Source organism: Pyxicephalus adspersus, chromosome 2, assembly GCF_032062135.1.
Source record: "Pyxicephalus adspersus chromosome 2, UCB_Pads_2.0, whole genome shotgun sequence".
NCBI classification, from domain to species: Eukaryota; Metazoa; Chordata; class Amphibia; order Anura; family Pyxicephalidae; genus Pyxicephalus; species Pyxicephalus adspersus.
The window spans coordinates 12,320,934-12,339,070 of record NC_092859.1 but is presented as its reverse complement, the minus strand read 5'-3'; the positions used below and the strand labels follow the sequence as shown (position 1 = coordinate 12,339,070).

Sequence of the window (18,137 nt, the reverse complement as noted above, 5' to 3'; positions counted from 1 at the left end):
CAAATCAATGAGGGGCAATAATGAACGTTCATTGAAGCACAATAACCTGCATTGCATTAGGACAACCAATAATGAACCCTAATGTGTTCAATGAAGATTCTTATATTTCTACCACAAACCAACACCATGCATTGCCATTGCTGCTGCACACTACAACACATGTGCATTGCCTAATTGTATGTCAGCATCACGCCTGCACGTTACTCATGCTACCAATCATTACGGTAACAAACACATTGCCATAACACAATGATCTAGAAAGCCTTGCTAAGCTCCATCCACAGCGCAATATGGCCATGACATCCCCCACGGTGCTCTATGCGCACTTCATCATTTTTTCCCCCTGGATATTAGAAAAATATGCAATCTGGCCCATAGGTAAAAATATTTGGACAACCCTGTTTTAAATCCTATTTGCAGGGTTTGTCTATTTAATATTATTATTATATTTATGTTTCAAACCCAATAAAAGAGCTGGTTGTCAACGGCAACAGGGCACTTTCAACAATGGCCTCAACCAGCGGCACATACACAATCCCTTGTATATGACTGCAGCACAATTTACATGACATTTAGTCATTCGAAACCACCTATGGACATTTTTAAATGTAAATTTCAATTTTAATATTCATGTTTTTATAACTTGGTGTCTATACTATTTACGATACTTTTATTTTTGTTCTTTAATGTTCTTTATATACAACTTTTTATACTATATTACATAATGAAACGACACATTTTTTTGTTTTATTTTTTAATTTTTAAAATATTTTACTTTTCATTTTTTGCTACAAGGAATACAAAAAAAAAAAAGCCTTCTACTGCCCCACTTAACATGGCGTCCTCAGCCTGCCATGACGCCATCACGGAGCGCCGCCGGAGCTGTCCAGCAGGGGTCGCTAATGCGAGCAAAGTTTCATAATCTGCAGACTGGCAGAGAGGAACAGGGAAAGGTGAGTTGTGTGTTGGGGGTGCTGAGGTTACTTATGGAGGGATACAGGACTTTATTCATGGTCTGTAGACATGTGTGGGTGTCCTCAGTGTTCGTGTCTTGGTCATGTAGCTGCAGACTCAATGTGTGTTGTTACCTTCCTGTGCAGTGGCAGCTGTGGGTGCACTGTAAGTCCCAGCAGGCCCTGTAGCTGAGGTTGCTGCTGCATTTCAGGATAACCTCCAGGGACTTCAAAGCTGCTAGTGGGGTAAATCATGTCCACTTACCTGCCAGTGTAGCAGAGGGTGGCTACAAAGTGCCAATGTACACCACCATCTTCTTAAAGGTGCCATACAGAGCATGGGCACCACATTGCCACCATTTCACACAATCTTTATTTATCAGGCTGACAAAATGGGCATTTATTCCTCAGGAGCGTTGGAAAATGTTTGAGATGTCCCGCTGCGTCCTCCCCCATAACAAAGAGCAGGTCATCGATCACTGGGCCATTGAGCAACATTGGGGGTGGGAGAAGTTGTGCACATCTGTACCCAACTTAGCACTCCTTAAGCCAGGCAGTATACTTTAATGAATGAGGATTGTTCTTCAACATGGAAATGAATTAAATTCGTACTAGGTGGTTACATGACCATAGGGAATGTTGGTACCCAATACCAAAAATAATGAGCTTGTTTCCAGCAATAATTCTGCCCATTGGATGTCTTTATGGGGCATCTTCCAACCCATATCCTTTGAATCGGGGATGTCCTGGGGCCTGTGACTGAATGGTGAAAAGAGAAGCAGCACAAACTGAGGCACCTGCACTGCTTGTAATAATGAACAATAATAGTAATGTGTGGGGAAGGTGAGAGATTGTGTGTCTGATTTCCAGTAATATCTGTATGGGCTTCACTTCTGTTGTTGGATAGGATTGTGCTGGGAGTTGCTTGGCTTGTTTTTCTGCAAATGACACAGCACATGCAACATACCGATAGCAATTCACAGGCTGGGTGTCATGACCGAAAAAACTAACATGATCAAATCTGTTTGGCCTGTAGGGGTCCCTAGTGGGGGGGGGGGGTACTGGGCACAATGATGGAAGTAGAATAGGTCAGTAGATACAGAGCAAAGTTCTGAGGATTGTCTGCAGGTTGTATAATAATGGTTCTGGCCTTTATACACGCTCAGTCCCTGGCACCTGGCTGAAGTCACAGGATGGTGTTGGGCAAGGCTGGTGGTTAGCTCACAGATCAAAGGTAGCATAAAGGAATGTACAGTAGGCAGAAAAAAAGGACAAATTAACTCCATCACTGTAAGTTGAGGAGGTCTGGGGGCAAACTGCACCAAAACTGGCAACTGGCTTTAGATGGAGGCAAATAGATTGCAAATGGAGCTAGAAAATTTTCTCTTTTTGATCCATATATAAATCTTTATGTTCAGTAATTGCATTGTGTGTGATGGCTTGTTATTAGTAAAGCTGAACTCGGAGCAGATAGAAAAGTTACAGATTATCGCAGTTTTGTAATCACATTAATAAATGAAAGAAGTAAAGGAACCTAAATTTGGCCTGATATCTGACCCTATACAACAGGGTTGCCGTGTGAGAAGAATAAGCAGCACAAGGAGCTTTTTGGCTCATATTTCTTAATATGGGGTGCTATTAGAAGGAGAAAGCAGAGTGATGAAGAGATGAGCTCATTATTACAGAGCAATATACTGATCAATACGAAAATTCATCATCTGTCCAGCAGAATAAACCCGAATGTTTTAACATCTTGGGTGAAACAGAGTTTTTTTTTTGCATGCATGCACTCTGTACATTGCATACGCCTGTCCCCTGCACTATGTACATTGCATACGCCTGTCCCCTGGACACTGTACATTGCATGTGCCTGTCCCCTGCACTCTGTACATTGCATACGCCTGTCCCCTGCACTATGTACATTGCATACGCCTGTCCCCTGCAGTCTGTACATTGCATACGCCTGTCCCCTGCACTATGTACATTGCATACGCCTGTCCCCTGCAGTCTGTACATTGCATACGCCTGTCCCCTGCACTCTGTACTTTGCATACACCTGTCCCCTGCACTCTGTACATTGCATACGTCTGTCCCCTGCACTCTGTACATTGCATGTGCCTGTTCCCTGCACTCTGTACATTGCATACACCAGTCCCCTGGACACTGTACATTGCATACGCCTGTCCCCTGCACTCTTTACATTGCATACACCAGTCCCCTGGACACTGTATACATTGCATACACCAGTCCCCTGGACACTGTACATTGCATACGCCTGTCCCCTGCACTCTTTACATTGCATACACCAGTCCCCTGGACACTGTACATTGCATACGCCTGTCCCCTGCACTCTGTACATTGCATACGCCTGACCTCTGCACTCTATACATTGCATAGGCCTGTACTCTGTACATTGCACACGCCTGACCCCTGCACTCTATACGTTGCATACACCTGACCCCTGCACTCTGTACGTTGCATACACCTGTCCCCTGCACTTTGTACATTACATACCCCTGACCCTTGCACTCTGTATACTACATACACTTGTCTCTTGCACTCATAACTCCACATTCACCTAATCCATGCACTCTGTACACTACATACACCTGACCCCTGCACCCATTACATACATCTGACTTTTGCATCATGTACATCACATACACCTGTCTCCTGCATTCTCTACATCACATACACCTGACCCCTGAACTCATCACATGACATACACCTATCCCCTGCACCATGTACATTGCATACACCTGTCCCCTGCACTCTGTACATTACATACACCTGACCCGTGCACTCTGTACAACTACATACCCCTGACCCCTGCACTCTTTACTTCTCATACACCTGACATTTGCACCATGTACATCACATACACCTGACATTTGCACCATGTACATCACATACAACCTGACATTTGCACCATATACATCACATACACCTGTCTCCTGCATTCTTTACTTTACATACACCTGACCCCTAAACTTATCACATACACCTGAGCCCTGCATTTATTACATGAAACACACCTGAGCCCTGCACTCTTGACCAACAGCTGAATGGCTTCATTTTTTTGCAGCTCCAAGCCCCTCACACACACAGTTCAGTCACACCTTCCATATGCCATGGCACTGTATGCATCCTTTTTCTCATGATTAAACCAACTCTGGTAATTCCACTTTTGGTCCCAGTACTTTACCAGCTTTCTGATTAGGATCCCATAATCCAAACGTATGAGAACCCCATCACTACTCTTACATAAAATGTTTTTTTTCTTTGTATGCCCCTGTCTGGTAAAACCGTTATAGTCTGGTAAAACCCAGAATATAGTAAAAACACAACAAGGGTTCTTATCCTTTTACATTCTCCTCATATAAAAGCAGCTGTATATATATTTTGAGTGGAAGAGGAAGTTGGATGAGTGGTGAAATGGTCGATCGGCTTTGATGGTTGCACTGTGCTTGGTGCAGTTGATCTAATCATGTAATCAATCCTCTATGGCAGCAGTGAAATAACAAAAAAATAAAGAATAATAAACAATTAAAAAAAATAGTTTATTATGTACAGGGAGTGTGTGATGTTGTATGTGATGTTGTTTGCTGTGTGTATGACCTGTAACATGACACTGTCAGTGATTCAATGTGGCCTTTAATACTGCTGTGATCCCATTGGCTGTAGCAAGAGGTGAGGCACGATGCAGCTGATCTGATTGGTGGAATCTCCGGTTACTCCCCTTAAAGTGACCCTGGCTGCATGGATTCCATTCACATAGAAAATAACTCTGGCAAGAAAACTGAAATAGAATTTGTCCTCTGTGACTACCCAATAATACAAAGGTTCCCAGCACTCCATGCAGCCTCTGCAATAAGCTTCTAACATTACCAAGGCTTTTTGTTTCTTTGCATATGATGAGCAAATGCATGTGAGGCCTTTCTAAGAATAATACAGCGCTGCATAATATGTTTGCGCTATAATAACAAAAGTCAGATCCCTTACTCTAAACTGTCTCCAAACCAGGAACATATACGGTATATAGATCAAAATATATCATTCAGGCAATGTACACCTGTCTTTTTTGTTTGACACCTTGCTTTGGATGGACCAGTTTGCTTCCTGTGGATCATGAACAACTTTCACACCTGAGCCCTGCCCAATGTACATCACACACACCTGAGCCCTGTAACATGATTACACCAACTCTGGTAATGCCACTTTGGGTCCCAGTGCCCTACACCTGAGCCCTGCGCCATGTACGTCACATACACCTGAGCCCTGTAACATGTACACTACATACCTGAGCCCTGCTCCGTGTGTATATCACACACCTGGGCCCTACGTCATGTACATCACACACACCTGAGCCCTGTGCAATGTACATCACACACACCTGAGCCCTGTGCCATGTACATCACACACACCCGAGCCCTGTGCCATGTACATCACACACACCTGAACCCTGCGCCATGTACATCACACACACCTGAACCCTGCGCCATGTACATCACACACATCTGAACCCTGCGCCATGTACATCACACACACCTCTGAACCCTGCGCCATGTACATCACACACACCTGAACCCTGCGCCATGTACATCACACACATCTGAACCCTGCGCCATGTACATCACACACACCTGAGCCCAGCCCTAGGCCATGTACGTCACATACACCTCTAAGCCCTGTGCCATGTACATCACACACACCTGAGCCCTGCGCCATGTATGTCATATACACCTGAATTCTGCTCCATGTACATCACACACACCTGAGCCCAGCCCTACGCCATGTACGTCACATACACCTCTGAACCCTGCACCATGTACATCACACACACCTGAACCCTGCGCCATGTACATCACACACACCTGAGCCCAGCCCTAGGCCATGTACGTCACATACACCTCTAAGCCCTGCGCCATGTATATCACACACACCTGAGCCCTGTGCCATGTATGTCACACACACCTGAGCCCTGTGCCATGTATGTCACACACACCTGAGCCCTGTGCCATGTATGTCACACACACCTGAACCCTACGCCATGTACATCACACACACCTGAACCCTACGCCATGTACATCACACATACCTGAGCCCAGCCCTACGCCATGTATGTTACATACACCTCTGAGCCCTGCGCCAGGTGCATCACACACACCTGAGCCCTGCCCCATGTATATCACATACACCTGAGCCCTGCCCCATGTATATCACATACACCTGATCCCTACAGCACAGGACGTGTGTGTGTTTAAGGATCCGTTAGAAAATAATGTGCACATACACCACAAATTGGTGTGAATGAATGGATGCACAATATGTGCACACATAAGTGTATAGCTGGCTTTGGGTGCAGGATAATGCAGCATTGTGTTTGCATATATTGCAGGGGCTTTCTTAGAACAACACCCCACTCCCAAACAGGATGGGTTTGTACAGTGCATGTGCAGCGCAGTTACATTTATTCTATAGAAGAAGCATTCTGACCAGAATTTTTTTTTCAAGCTGCGTGGGAAGAAGCTGTAGGTGGGTGGTGGCCCCAGTATTGTGACCCAACTTTTTCATAACCACCTACAAATATCATGGTGGTTCATGGAGGGTCTGGGTAAGACAGTGGAGAAGTAATACTCCAAGTGACCAGTTGAGGTCCCTTCATGTGTCCACTTTTCCCATAGGGATGAATAGGGCTTTGGCACTCAACATGTCTTTGAGCAGGGCCATATAGTAAAGATCAGTGGATGGGGGCTAAAAGCAAATATAACACCAGGGGCCAGTACTCAGAGGAAGACTAATTGTGGGACACCAGTACAAATGAGTGTTATCCATGCAATACTCCCCCCCCCCCCTCAGTTTTTGAGAGCTACACTATCTTACATTTGTTTTTAGGAATACATTTTATTGTTGCTGTTATAGCTTAATGTAGATATTTGTATCATTGTATGAGTGTTTATTGGTTCAGATTCATGTTTAATTTGTGATTCCCTATGTACACAGGGGCAGCCATGTTTCTAATTTCATATGCAGTCTCTTCTTCCTTCTCTGTGCAGAGCTACTAAGCAGGAAAAAGAGATATGCATATGGAAAAAGCAATATGGCTGCCCCCATTTATGAGTGTATTGTGGGTTGCTGAACCTCTAATCTCACTGGAAGTCTACCAGACAGACAATGTAAGATGCAACCACTTGGTGGCGACCTGGAGCTGTTTTGGTAGCGGCAGCCCCTGTGACCCAAATACCAGGTTACACCTCTGGGTCTGCTGTGTGATTTATTGTCTTCTCTCTCTTTTCTTTTTTTCAGGTACCAAAATGTCACTGACCGGAAGTTCACTGCGCCTGTTGAGAACCGTAAGACGCGGCATCCAGGTGTGCGCGGTACGGACGCAGGGCACTGCCACCCAGCAGAAAGGTGAGGATTGTGTGATGAGGGTCCCTCCACGCCTCCCGTATCTGAAGACCTCAATGTGATATCAGGAACAGGGAGCTATTCTAAGTAACCGGTTGCTATATTTAAACATGGTGTACGTGCCCACATATGTGATCAGGAATGACACGTTTCTGGTACAGGTAGTCCCCGGGTTACATACGAGATAGGGACTGTAGGTTTGTTCTTAAGTTGAATTTGTATGTAAGTTGGAACAGGTATATTATTTTAATAAATGCAATTAGGACAGATGTTTGTATCAACTTATTATTAGGCAGTGTGGTGTCAGTTACTGTATAAAATCCTAACTGTGAGTTAATCACAAGCAGAGCAAAAAAAAAAAACTTTATGGACCCTAGACATTCATTACTTCTGGAGCAAGCTGTGCTTTGATATGCAAAAAGAAACAAATACAGAGTTTGTTGTGGTCATTAAAGAGTTACAAGATGTTACAGATCAGCTCAGCTCCTAATATCATCCACAACCTCAGCTGTGTTTGGCAAAAAATTTCTCCTGCAAGCCATGCAAACCACCCCCTCCCCCTATCAAGCCTCTGTCCTGCATACAGAAGCAGGGAAGCCCCTCAGTTTTACATTTTTAGAACTACCATGTGACCTGCGAGTAATTTTCCTGTGTGACAGATTCTTTTTAATGATGCTTTAAGTTTCCATCATCATTTCTTCTGTCCTTTATTTGGTGTTTGAGACTGGCGCCATTCTCACTGTTACCACAAGGTGGTGCACAAGGGCTTCATTTATTTTTTACATCCCAGACTGTAATATAAAAGCAGAAATATAATATAAAAGAACCCGCATATTAATAAAAGGTATATCCTTACCCCTGAAATACAGAATATCATTTTTAAAAAATCCAGACCTGATTTGGATGGCCAATTTAAATATTAACCTCTTCACCTGCAGGCATGACTGCCGTGAGAATAGTCTTGGCCCCATTCTAGGTAAAATTCTCAGGCCCTCCTCCCCCAAGTCCAGCTCTTTTAAATGGGGCTCGGTAAAAAATTACTCCTTGTTCCCCCTGGCGGTGGCTCAACCTACAGGTAACCTGAACCTGCTGGTCATGTGACTGGAGTTGTAACAAAGGATTCCCTTGGAACCTGAGATATTTTTAGGGCAGTGACATGTCCTGGTGACGTTTTAAAAGTAACTGCTAGGAAGTTGGAGGTTGGTGGCCTCGCTGAGCTCTATAGAGATTAGGAGGAGCTGCTTCATAATGCCAAGATAAGAACTTACCTATGTAGGGTAAGGATATTCAGGTCATTGGGGTCCTTGGAGAATGCTTTAAAATGAAAAAAATAATAAAGTGCCTTTCTCTATAAGCACCATGAATTAATTATAAAGTAATAAGTCACCATATTTTACCCATTTTCAATTCGCCTCATCTCAGCTGGCACATTGGGCCCTGAGGAAGGAAGCCCTGCAGAACACCCGATACGTGTTGGCTCGTCCTTTCAGATTTCAATGAGGAAAGGGAGTTTTAGAACTCTCAATGAGCGATTTGTCCTCTCTAGTGTCTAGAAAAGGAGGACAGTGATTCTCACAAATCTATAACAAATTTATTTATTCCCACAGGCGCCAGCACGCAGAATGAGAAGAAAAGCGCAAAATGTGAGTTTCCTTATTTTTATATGTATATCTTTTTTAATACATACAATTCCTAATATTAAAAGTGTTTTTTCATTAATATGTGCACATCTAAAGTAAGTTAAGGCAGATTTAAAGAGACCCTGTCTAAATAGGCAAGGTGCCATTTGAAACAACCTACCCCCCCTATAAAAAACCATCATATATCCCCCTCCCAAGCATTCACTTGCTGCCCTTTTCTGCAAAATACACATTGTATTATAGAGCCTATAGTAAGCGGTACCATCACTCCATCCATCATGTGACCGTTCTCAGCCCCAGTGATTGGCTGCTTGACAATGCATTGTTGGCGCAGGTCACATGTTCCTCTTCTGCCATATCAAGAAGCACAGATATCGTACCATCAGGTAGGAACCTTTATAGAACACTGGATGGTAAAAGTAACAACACTATTTTGTAAGGGTATTTTGTCCTGAGCTCACTTCTACCTACCCCGCTACCCTCCTCCATACGGTCGGAGGCAAGCAGGGAAGAGCACCACCAGGAACCAATCAGGGCTGTCATTCAGCACATACTTGCTGTTAGGAGACGACAGCAGAGTGATGATTGTGTTGTTTCATTGTCCCATTAGAAGTTTAGGAGTGCATTCTAATGTTTTCTGTTCTTGACTTGTGCTTATAAGAAACACGCTGTCAGAAGGAGAGAACAGAGAGATGACCTTATCAGTCTGGTATTAACAGGTCATAGACTAAATGGAGCTGACCTCATCCGTCACTTGCTGCTCCTTCATTTCTATCATATCCATGTGTAAAGCTCGTATTGTTCTTCCTTTCAGCCCGAGTGCAGTTTAACTGGCGGGACGCCCTCTCTCTTGACTCCCAGCTGACAGAAGATGAGATTATGATCAGGGACAGCTTCCGAGCTTACTGCCAGGAGAAGCTGATGCCCAGAATCCTCATGGCTAATCGGCAGGAAGGTTTGTTTCATCGTAGGCTCCTCAATGTGCCGGCTCCTGCAACCTACCTGAACGATCCATTATCATTGGCTAGCTTTATGACTCTTTGGTGCTTTATAAAGTATATTAGAGCCGGATTGGTTGCTGTGTGTCTATGCCCCGCCCCTTTTCATCAACTATACCTTTTTAATGGCCAGCAGTCTCACCCATCACCTTATTAGCCTATAGAAAGGCACAGGTAATAGAAGGGGCGGAGCTTTTCCATGCTGCCAACTGTGAATTCTGGCTTTAAGTTTCCCAGTCATGAACATAGGACAGGTCTAGGACAGCACAAATGAATCCTTGAAAACATTCACTTTGATCTATAAACTTTTCCTGTTTTTCTTTCTGTAACCAGTATTTGACCGAGAGATTATCTCCGAGATGGGAGAGCTGGGCGTCCTGGGATCTACAATTAAAGGTAATCACATTTCTAACATTTAAACATGTAAAGGGGAACTCAAATGTTTCAGGATCATTTTTTACTTTATAAGTATTTTTATTTTGGTTTTTTTTTCTATACATTCACAGTCTTTGTTTGTACATATACACAATGTATGAGTAAAGATTCCCAGAGCACCATAACAAAGTTTAATGCTATAGGCTCTATATATTAGGCAGGGAATCTGACTTTTCCTCATTGGAAACAAATACCGCCGTTGAAACACGAGCCTGGAAGATTCCGAAAAGGGAAACTTTGAGGGAATGTCTGATACTCTGATTTATAAATAGAGCATTATAAAGTAATTAAAGAGACAGCACATCAGTAGCACTTCACCTTACAGCTCATGTTGAAAATTTGGATCAACCAGTCTGATAAGTCAAAGGGTTGCTGTGACAGGTCTTTTATTTCTCAATTTAAACTGCAACTTGAGCTACAGAGACTGTAAACAACAGGAAATTTATGACAGATTACTGAACGGCTCAAAAGCGCCACCTGCTGGTCAACAAAAATAATTTTTACCAAAAATAAAATTATAAATTATGGTATTTAAGCCTTGACCATTTAAATGAAAAAATGGGGATACGTAGGTGAACAGAAGAGGTATCTTTTCATGGTAAATGTATTTGCTTCTTCTTTTAGGCTATGTTTACACTGACTATGAGGTTGCATTGTGTTTACAGCTTCCTCATGCCAGTGAACCTCTGCCTGGTAAATGCAGCTCTTCCCTGCGGCAGCCCCATAGAGCAGCGGCCCCCTACCTGTGGTCTTCGGACCATTGGTGGTCCGCAGCTCTGGCCTGTGCCTGGACACAACCCACCCACTCTTCCATTGCAGGCTCAGATGCGGGTTCTGGCCTCAAAATGTTACTCTAGGGGAAGTTTCTTCCCCTTTGAGTGACACATGGCTCCCCGCGCATGTGCAGTCTGGAGTCCGTAAATTTAGTGGTCCTTGACGTCCAAAAGGTTGGGGACACTGCCATAGAGAATGAATATGGGCACCAATGAGCAGTACCAGTACTGCTTACTGCCCCCTGTTGTCAAATGTGCAGAGGTTCTTTAAGAACCAGCGCTGGGGTGTGAGTGGGCAAGCAGTTGTCAAGGTGCCAGCCCCTGGGAGCTGCACATCATAGTCAAATCCCAAAGCGTCTCAACCAGCCCTTAGGCTGCATTGTTTTTTTATACTTGGTAATAATTTGAGAATTCATAAATTAAAGGTGCTAAACAAGAGACAATAGGTTCACTACAGTTTCTGTATTTCACCTCTCTCCATTTTTAGGTTATGGTTGTGCCGGAACTTCCTATGTGGCCTATGGACTCCTGGCCAGAGAGGTGGAGAGGGTGGACAGCAGCTACCGCTCAGTGATGAGTGTTCAGTCCTCGTTAGTTATGCATCCAATCGCTGCCTATGGATCAGAGGAGCAGAAACAGAAATATCTTCCCAGATTGGGTAAAGCCGTCCTATGTGTTCTGATGTAGTCAATGTGTACAGATTGGAGTCAGTGTAGCCGTTTTGACATTTTGCCTTTTTTTTTTTTTTTTTAAATGCAGCAAGGGGAGAGTTGCTGGGCTGTTTTGGCCTAACAGAACCGAATCATGGCAGCGATCCAGCTGGAATGGAGACCAGAGCACGATACAACCCGACCAGCAAAACCTACACGCTTAACGGATCCAAAACCTGGTACTGCCATATAGACTAACCTACATTGCATGCCAGTTAACTCCATCTGCAGCACCAATCTCCCTTTTTTCTATGCAGGATAGATAATAATACATGTATGAGTAACGCTACGTACACATGTTGGATGATTCTCGTCCGATTATCATTTTAGAGCTGATATTCTTTACTTGCAGCTTTGTAAAAGAATAAAACATGGTGCACATATTCCAGAGTAATAAATGTTCTACACTTTCACTTCCAGCTGACATTGTATTGCTCTAAAGCTTGATTCCACCAGTTTCTGTCTTCCTAATATTACATTAATGTTATAGCTTGACTTTACAGTGTCATACAGAAGGGCCTTCCTTATTACCCTCCTATTCCATTTAATTTGTTCTATCAGACAGGCCCCTGTCTACTTAATTGTGCTAAGGTGTAAAACTGATTGATTACCCAGGTCAACAAATAATTAGTTTTGATAGTCATCACGTTGTGCTTTTGTCGTGAATGAACCACACACGTAACAGAAACTGTCTCGATCATTAAGGCGATTTCTAGGCATGATGACAAATGAAATCAATCGCAGTTAGTATGCTCTCTAACCTTAAAAAAAGAAAACTGTTGTTAAATATTGTAAAATGTCAAGGCTATCACAAAAACTAGACGTTTTAGAGACAAACTGAACACAGATTTGAAATCTGCATAAAAAATACTACAAGGCCCACATAAAATTATATCTGATGAAAATGACACGTTGACCTGTGTTATCAGATTAGCATAGCTAAGCTGTATTTTGCTTTATTGTCATATTTCTTCATTACAGGATCACCAACTCCCCCATTGCAGACCTGTGCGTGGTGTGGGCGGTGTGTGAAGATGGCAGAGTGCGCGGCTTCATAATAGAGAGAGGCACAAAGGGTCTGTCCACCCCCAAAATTGAGGGCAAGTTTTCTTTGAGAGCTTCCGCTACTGGTATGATTCTGATGGATGATGTGGAAATTCCGGAGGAGAACCTTCTGCCCAATGTGTCTGGGATGGGGGTAAGAGTCTATTCGCAATCACTCAATACTTTTATATTTATTTGCTTTATGTCCCCTTAAAAGGCAAGGCAACAGTTCACTTTAGAACTGGCCCTCCATGTTGCATATTTCACTTCCATGCCACTCTTTTTGGCTACTGGAAGGCCAGTGTATGCTCCAAGTCAGTCCTAGTGGGCTAAGCTCCCAGTCTTACCTCCCCATATCAGGAAAAGTTTGTTGCACCACTTATTAAAGCAACTTAAATGCAAAGTTAGTACGGGCAGCTATTGGCGCTTCTAAAGTGATCTAGTCAAATATTACAAATAACCCTTTCCTATGATACTGGGAGTATGTTACATGTACAATGTATAACTCTTCTTGTTGCAGGGACCATTCGGTTGTCTGAATAACGCCCGATATGGAATAGCCTGGGGTGCCTTGGGTGCTGCTGAGTTCTGTTTCCATACAGCCAGACAATACACACTGGACAGGTCTGTATTATGGGTGCACGGTGCCCTCTGGGCATGTCACAGGTCTCTGAGGTATAAGGGGCTGGCTGTGCAGTCATGTAACCACTGGATGAATAAATCTTGATGGAGCTCAGCATAAAACAATGACATTTCATTTTATTGATTTTTTAGCTGTGTAGTATTAGTGAATAGTGTAATACATAATACTAATTAGTGTAATACATAATATTGGTATATAATGCTGAACAAGTCTGAGAAAATTCAATACCCATATATGGTAAATGTAAATAAAATGATTTCCAAATTGGAACTTTCACAATTCTTTCCAATGACAAATGACTAAACAATGCATGAACGAGCGCTGTAAATACAGAACCGTACTGCTGTATGGAGAGGGGAGAACGAGCAAAGGGCACCCACTGTGCTCTCTCCCCTTCACTTGTATTACGATCGCTTGTCATTCTTCGTTTGTGGATCCGCCAGGACAGAATGAGCACTGTACACTGTAGATTTTCATCCGATATTAGTCCTGAGGCGATTATCTGATGGGATTCATCTGACGTGTACCTAGCCTAAAAATGTACTGGTTGGATATCAGGGTTGGATATCGCCCACAAAGTGTTTCTTTAACATTACTGAGATTGGGGATCTTTTGATATGCAATCCAGATTCTTTGTTCCTCATACAGAATTCAGTTTGATGTACCACTCGCCAGGAATCAGCTTATTCAGAAGAAGATGGCAGATATGCTGACAGAGATCACCATCGGTCTGCAGGCGTGTCTACAGCTGGGGAGACTGAAAGACGAGGACAAGTATGTATTATTCTCTATACTATGGGCCCTGTAATGCAATGACACTGCAGGGCCCCAGGTCCGAGTAGTAATTTGTCACAAGTCTATTACCAGCAAAGAAGCAACTGGACCATTAAATAGCATGATGCATAAATATGATGCATTAAATAAATTAATAAATAAACAAACAATAAATCTAGAATTATCTCTGATAGGTCCAATAATAAAATAATCCATCCATGTAATAAATATTGCAGAAAACAATTATTTAGTGATTGTTTCCAGTGACAGGAGAATGAACAAGTTCTGCTCAGGTCAGTTCTGTGGAAAGGGGAGGCATGTGCCCTCCCTAATAGAAAACTATGGCGGTCATTTATTTATTTGGATTTTGAAATAAATAAACCTGAAATGATCATGTCAGATGTAGGAAAATGCCCCCCTAGATACTTACTCCCAAAATGACATCTGGAAAATAATTTGCTGATATTGCCAACAGGAGATTCCCTTGTTTTGTCCCTGAGTATATGTGAGGCTGTTATAGGCTATTAGGAGTAATGGTAAAGGCTAAAAAAGTGGTTCAAGGGACTTTTCAGGCATATAAATTCTCATACCTCCTGTAGATAACTACATTTTATTTAGTCACATAAAAAATACATTCACTACTTAAAAACAATTGTAATCAACGAACAATAATAGATACGATTCATAGAACGTTTCATAGATATATGATCCGTGAAGAGCCTATACCTCTGTTTGGAGTGAATTCAGATTGAACTATCATCCTTGGTGACCAATAATTCATTGGAAGGAGAGCAAGTACTGTAATAGCAAGATTGGTCTCATATGCTAAATACTTGGGGATGTTGGCCCTGCTTTTTCCCTTTATGTCACTTGTCCAATCTTCAGTGGTGTGTTGAAAAGAAGTGTTGGAAGAAACTGTAATTGGTGTTCCTGATTTGTATAGATTGGTTTCGTGAATGGCTGTTTTCCTGAAGAAGCGGATTATATTTCTGTGAAACACGTTGAACCAATCTATTACTGTTCATTGAATACAATTGTTTTATGTAGTGATTGTATTTTTTATCTGACTATTTAAATAAAATAAAGTTGTAATTTAAAAAAAAATATATATATACAGGTGTTATGAGAATATATATGTCTGAAAAGTTCCTTTTTTAGTCTTTAAAGTTAATATTGGGATGTGGTATGATGTTTTAAAGCCTATTGGTGAAGTAACAATTACTTTTAGGAGTAATGCTAAAACTTTGTTTCTAACCTCTACTTGTACAGAGCTGCTCCAGAAATGATCTCCCTCCTAAAGAGGAATTCCTGTGGAAAGGCCTTGGATATCGCCCGTCAGGCTCGGGATATGCTCGGCGGTAACGGGATCTCTGATGAGTATCACATAATCAGACACGTAATGAACTTGGAGGCGGTGAACACCTATGAAGGTAGAGTGCAAGCTGGGGAAATGATCTTCGTGTTCAGCAATGCTGAGATTCACATATGTGAATGATAGAAACCAAGTGACTGCCACTGCTGAGATTTGAGTATAACAATACTAGTTATCTGGCTATAATTCTGATCCTTTTGCTGACTCAACTGGTTTGTAGATTAAGGACTTCTAACATTTCTGCAAGCTGTTCTGGCACAGCAGCTCAGAAAATACTGATGTCAGAGCATGAGATTATCAGCCAGGAAACTGGCATTTTCAGGAGGAGGTCAGCAATGACAGCCCTGCCTTTCATGGTAGTTGTACATTAAAGAGGAACATAGGCTACGTACACACGTCAGATGATTCTCGTACAATATTCGCCTCGGGGCTGATATCGGATGAGAATCTGGCGTGTGTACAGCGTTCATTGTCCGTCCTGGCTGATCCACGGACGGCAAACGACGAACAATCGTAAGGAAAGTGAAGGGGAGAGAGCGCAACGGGGTGCCACTAAATCATTCTCCTCTCTCCATAGATCATTATGGCACTGTATGTACAACGCTCGTTCATTCATTTTTCAGTCTTTTGACCTTGAAAAAGATCATGAAAGATAATTTCCAACAACAGTTATTGCACATGTGTATGTAGCCTAAAGTCCTAAAATGTAATTAGGCAGTTCCATGTCCCTTCTGCAATAAAATAAACATACCTGCCTAATCACTTCGTCTTTGGAGCTGCAATCCAGGTTTCAGATCTTTGCCATTTTGCTTGGCCAGGATGATGTAATTCATTCAGTCCTGGCAGCCCCGGGATTCCCAGTACCTTGCACTGAGCTGCGTAGTGGGTGTCTGGGTGATCCAGCAAACCTGGAATGGATTTCTTAAACATCATTTGCCATTAGTTGCAAATGTTTTAAATCCTGGACCAGATTGCATGTTTACTAGATCACTTAGGTTCTCTCATGGTAGGCTATCTTCTCCAGTCGTGGAAAGCTTTAATAAATCAGGCCTTGTGTATTCTATCACATTTTGATTCTGAATATAGCGATAGAATGATGTATGTGCAGCGTATTGAATGTAATATATTTCACATCCCTAATATATTCTTGTTATCTCCTTTCAGGCACCCATGATGTCCACGCCTTGATCCTAGGAAGAGCTATAACTGGATTGCAGGCTTTTACTGTGAACAAATAATGAACCCTAACGTTCAGCCTGACATTCAGACGGTTCATGGATGTATTACTATGCTGCCAGACAGAACTCTTGTCCTTAGATTTTAAAGCTACAGATATTCAGAAGTACAGCAGGATGTCCAAGGACTAACTGCAGATCCAAAAATGCGGTTTAGTGACATGCAGTCACAATGGATTTCACTTGCTTTGTATTGATTGTATTTGTCACTCAACTAGACCCTAAAACTCTCTATAAATTACTTTTTACATCTTTGTGTTTGATATTCATCATTCTCAAAATAAAACAGAAGCTTTGTAAAATGGTGGTGCCACATTTTTTCACCTAATGGTACCCATGGTGATCATTTGATGAAGCTTAGTATATGTATTGTGTGTGCAGAAGTTAGGAAAGTGTTCCCATCATATTTTCCAAAAAACAATTGTGATTTTTGTCCTTTTATTCATTTAGTACAGCTTGCTGCTGTTATCCCTTTTGCAGGCCGTCGTGTTCCCAGGTTCTGAGTCATGTGACATGGGCCTATGCTGAGGAATGCTGAACAGATTATTAGAATGCTGGATATGCCTGTGTATTATAAATATTAAAAAGTATCCTGATCCTGTACCCGATCCTGGGCATTTTAAAATAGAAGCTGACTTTTTGTTTGTTTTTTGCTACTTTTTATATTATATATTTTATATTTCACATGGTGACTCACTGCACAGTATTTTTGCACAATTATGATGCATGAGCACTGCACTGCTTCTTTTTAATGTGCCTGTTGCAGTGTCAGTGCTCACATATCATCAGGGTAATTATCAGATAGGCGTTTGCCAACCATGGAATTAACTGCACCGATCTTGCCCTGGTCACTGTGCATCATGGGACATCTCTTGCTGGATGTTGCATATTAAAAAGCGCACCGCAATGCCACCACTGGCACACGTCATCTTGGAAAATGATTTCAATTATAACCGGAGTTTGAGGTGATTGGTGACTGGTTGCCAGCAATGTTTTTTTGTTGGATCTGGCATGAAAAAAGAAGCATTAAATTACCTTTCTTTTGGAAGTGGCTCCATATGAGTCTATAGATATCTCCCGATTTCACAACATTGCAGCGGGCCGTCAGCAGGTAAGTATGCAGGGGAAGATTGATGGAGGGTATTTTAG

At 42.4% G+C, this 18,137-nt stretch overlaps 1 protein-coding gene across 1 annotated transcript; it reads left to right on the top strand.

Moving 5' to 3' along the window:
• The first annotated feature begins 842 nt into the window (after nt 1–842).
• On the top strand, nt 843–17,290 carry GCDH (glutaryl-CoA dehydrogenase). Its single transcript, XM_072399557.1, has 12 exons — nt 843–953; nt 7,260–7,367; nt 8,972–9,007; nt 9,819–9,959; nt 10,336–10,398; nt 11,698–11,868; nt 11,970–12,099; nt 12,902–13,118; nt 13,485–13,588; nt 14,256–14,381; nt 15,651–15,811; nt 16,918–17,290. Exons 2-12 carry the CDS (start codon nt 7,268–7,270, stop codon nt 16,989–16,991), a joined length of 1,323 nt encoding a protein of 440 aa, XP_072255658.1. The 5' UTR covers nt 843–953; nt 7,260–7,267; the 3' UTR covers nt 16,992–17,290.
• Nucleotides 17,291–18,137: the final 847 nt, after the last annotated feature.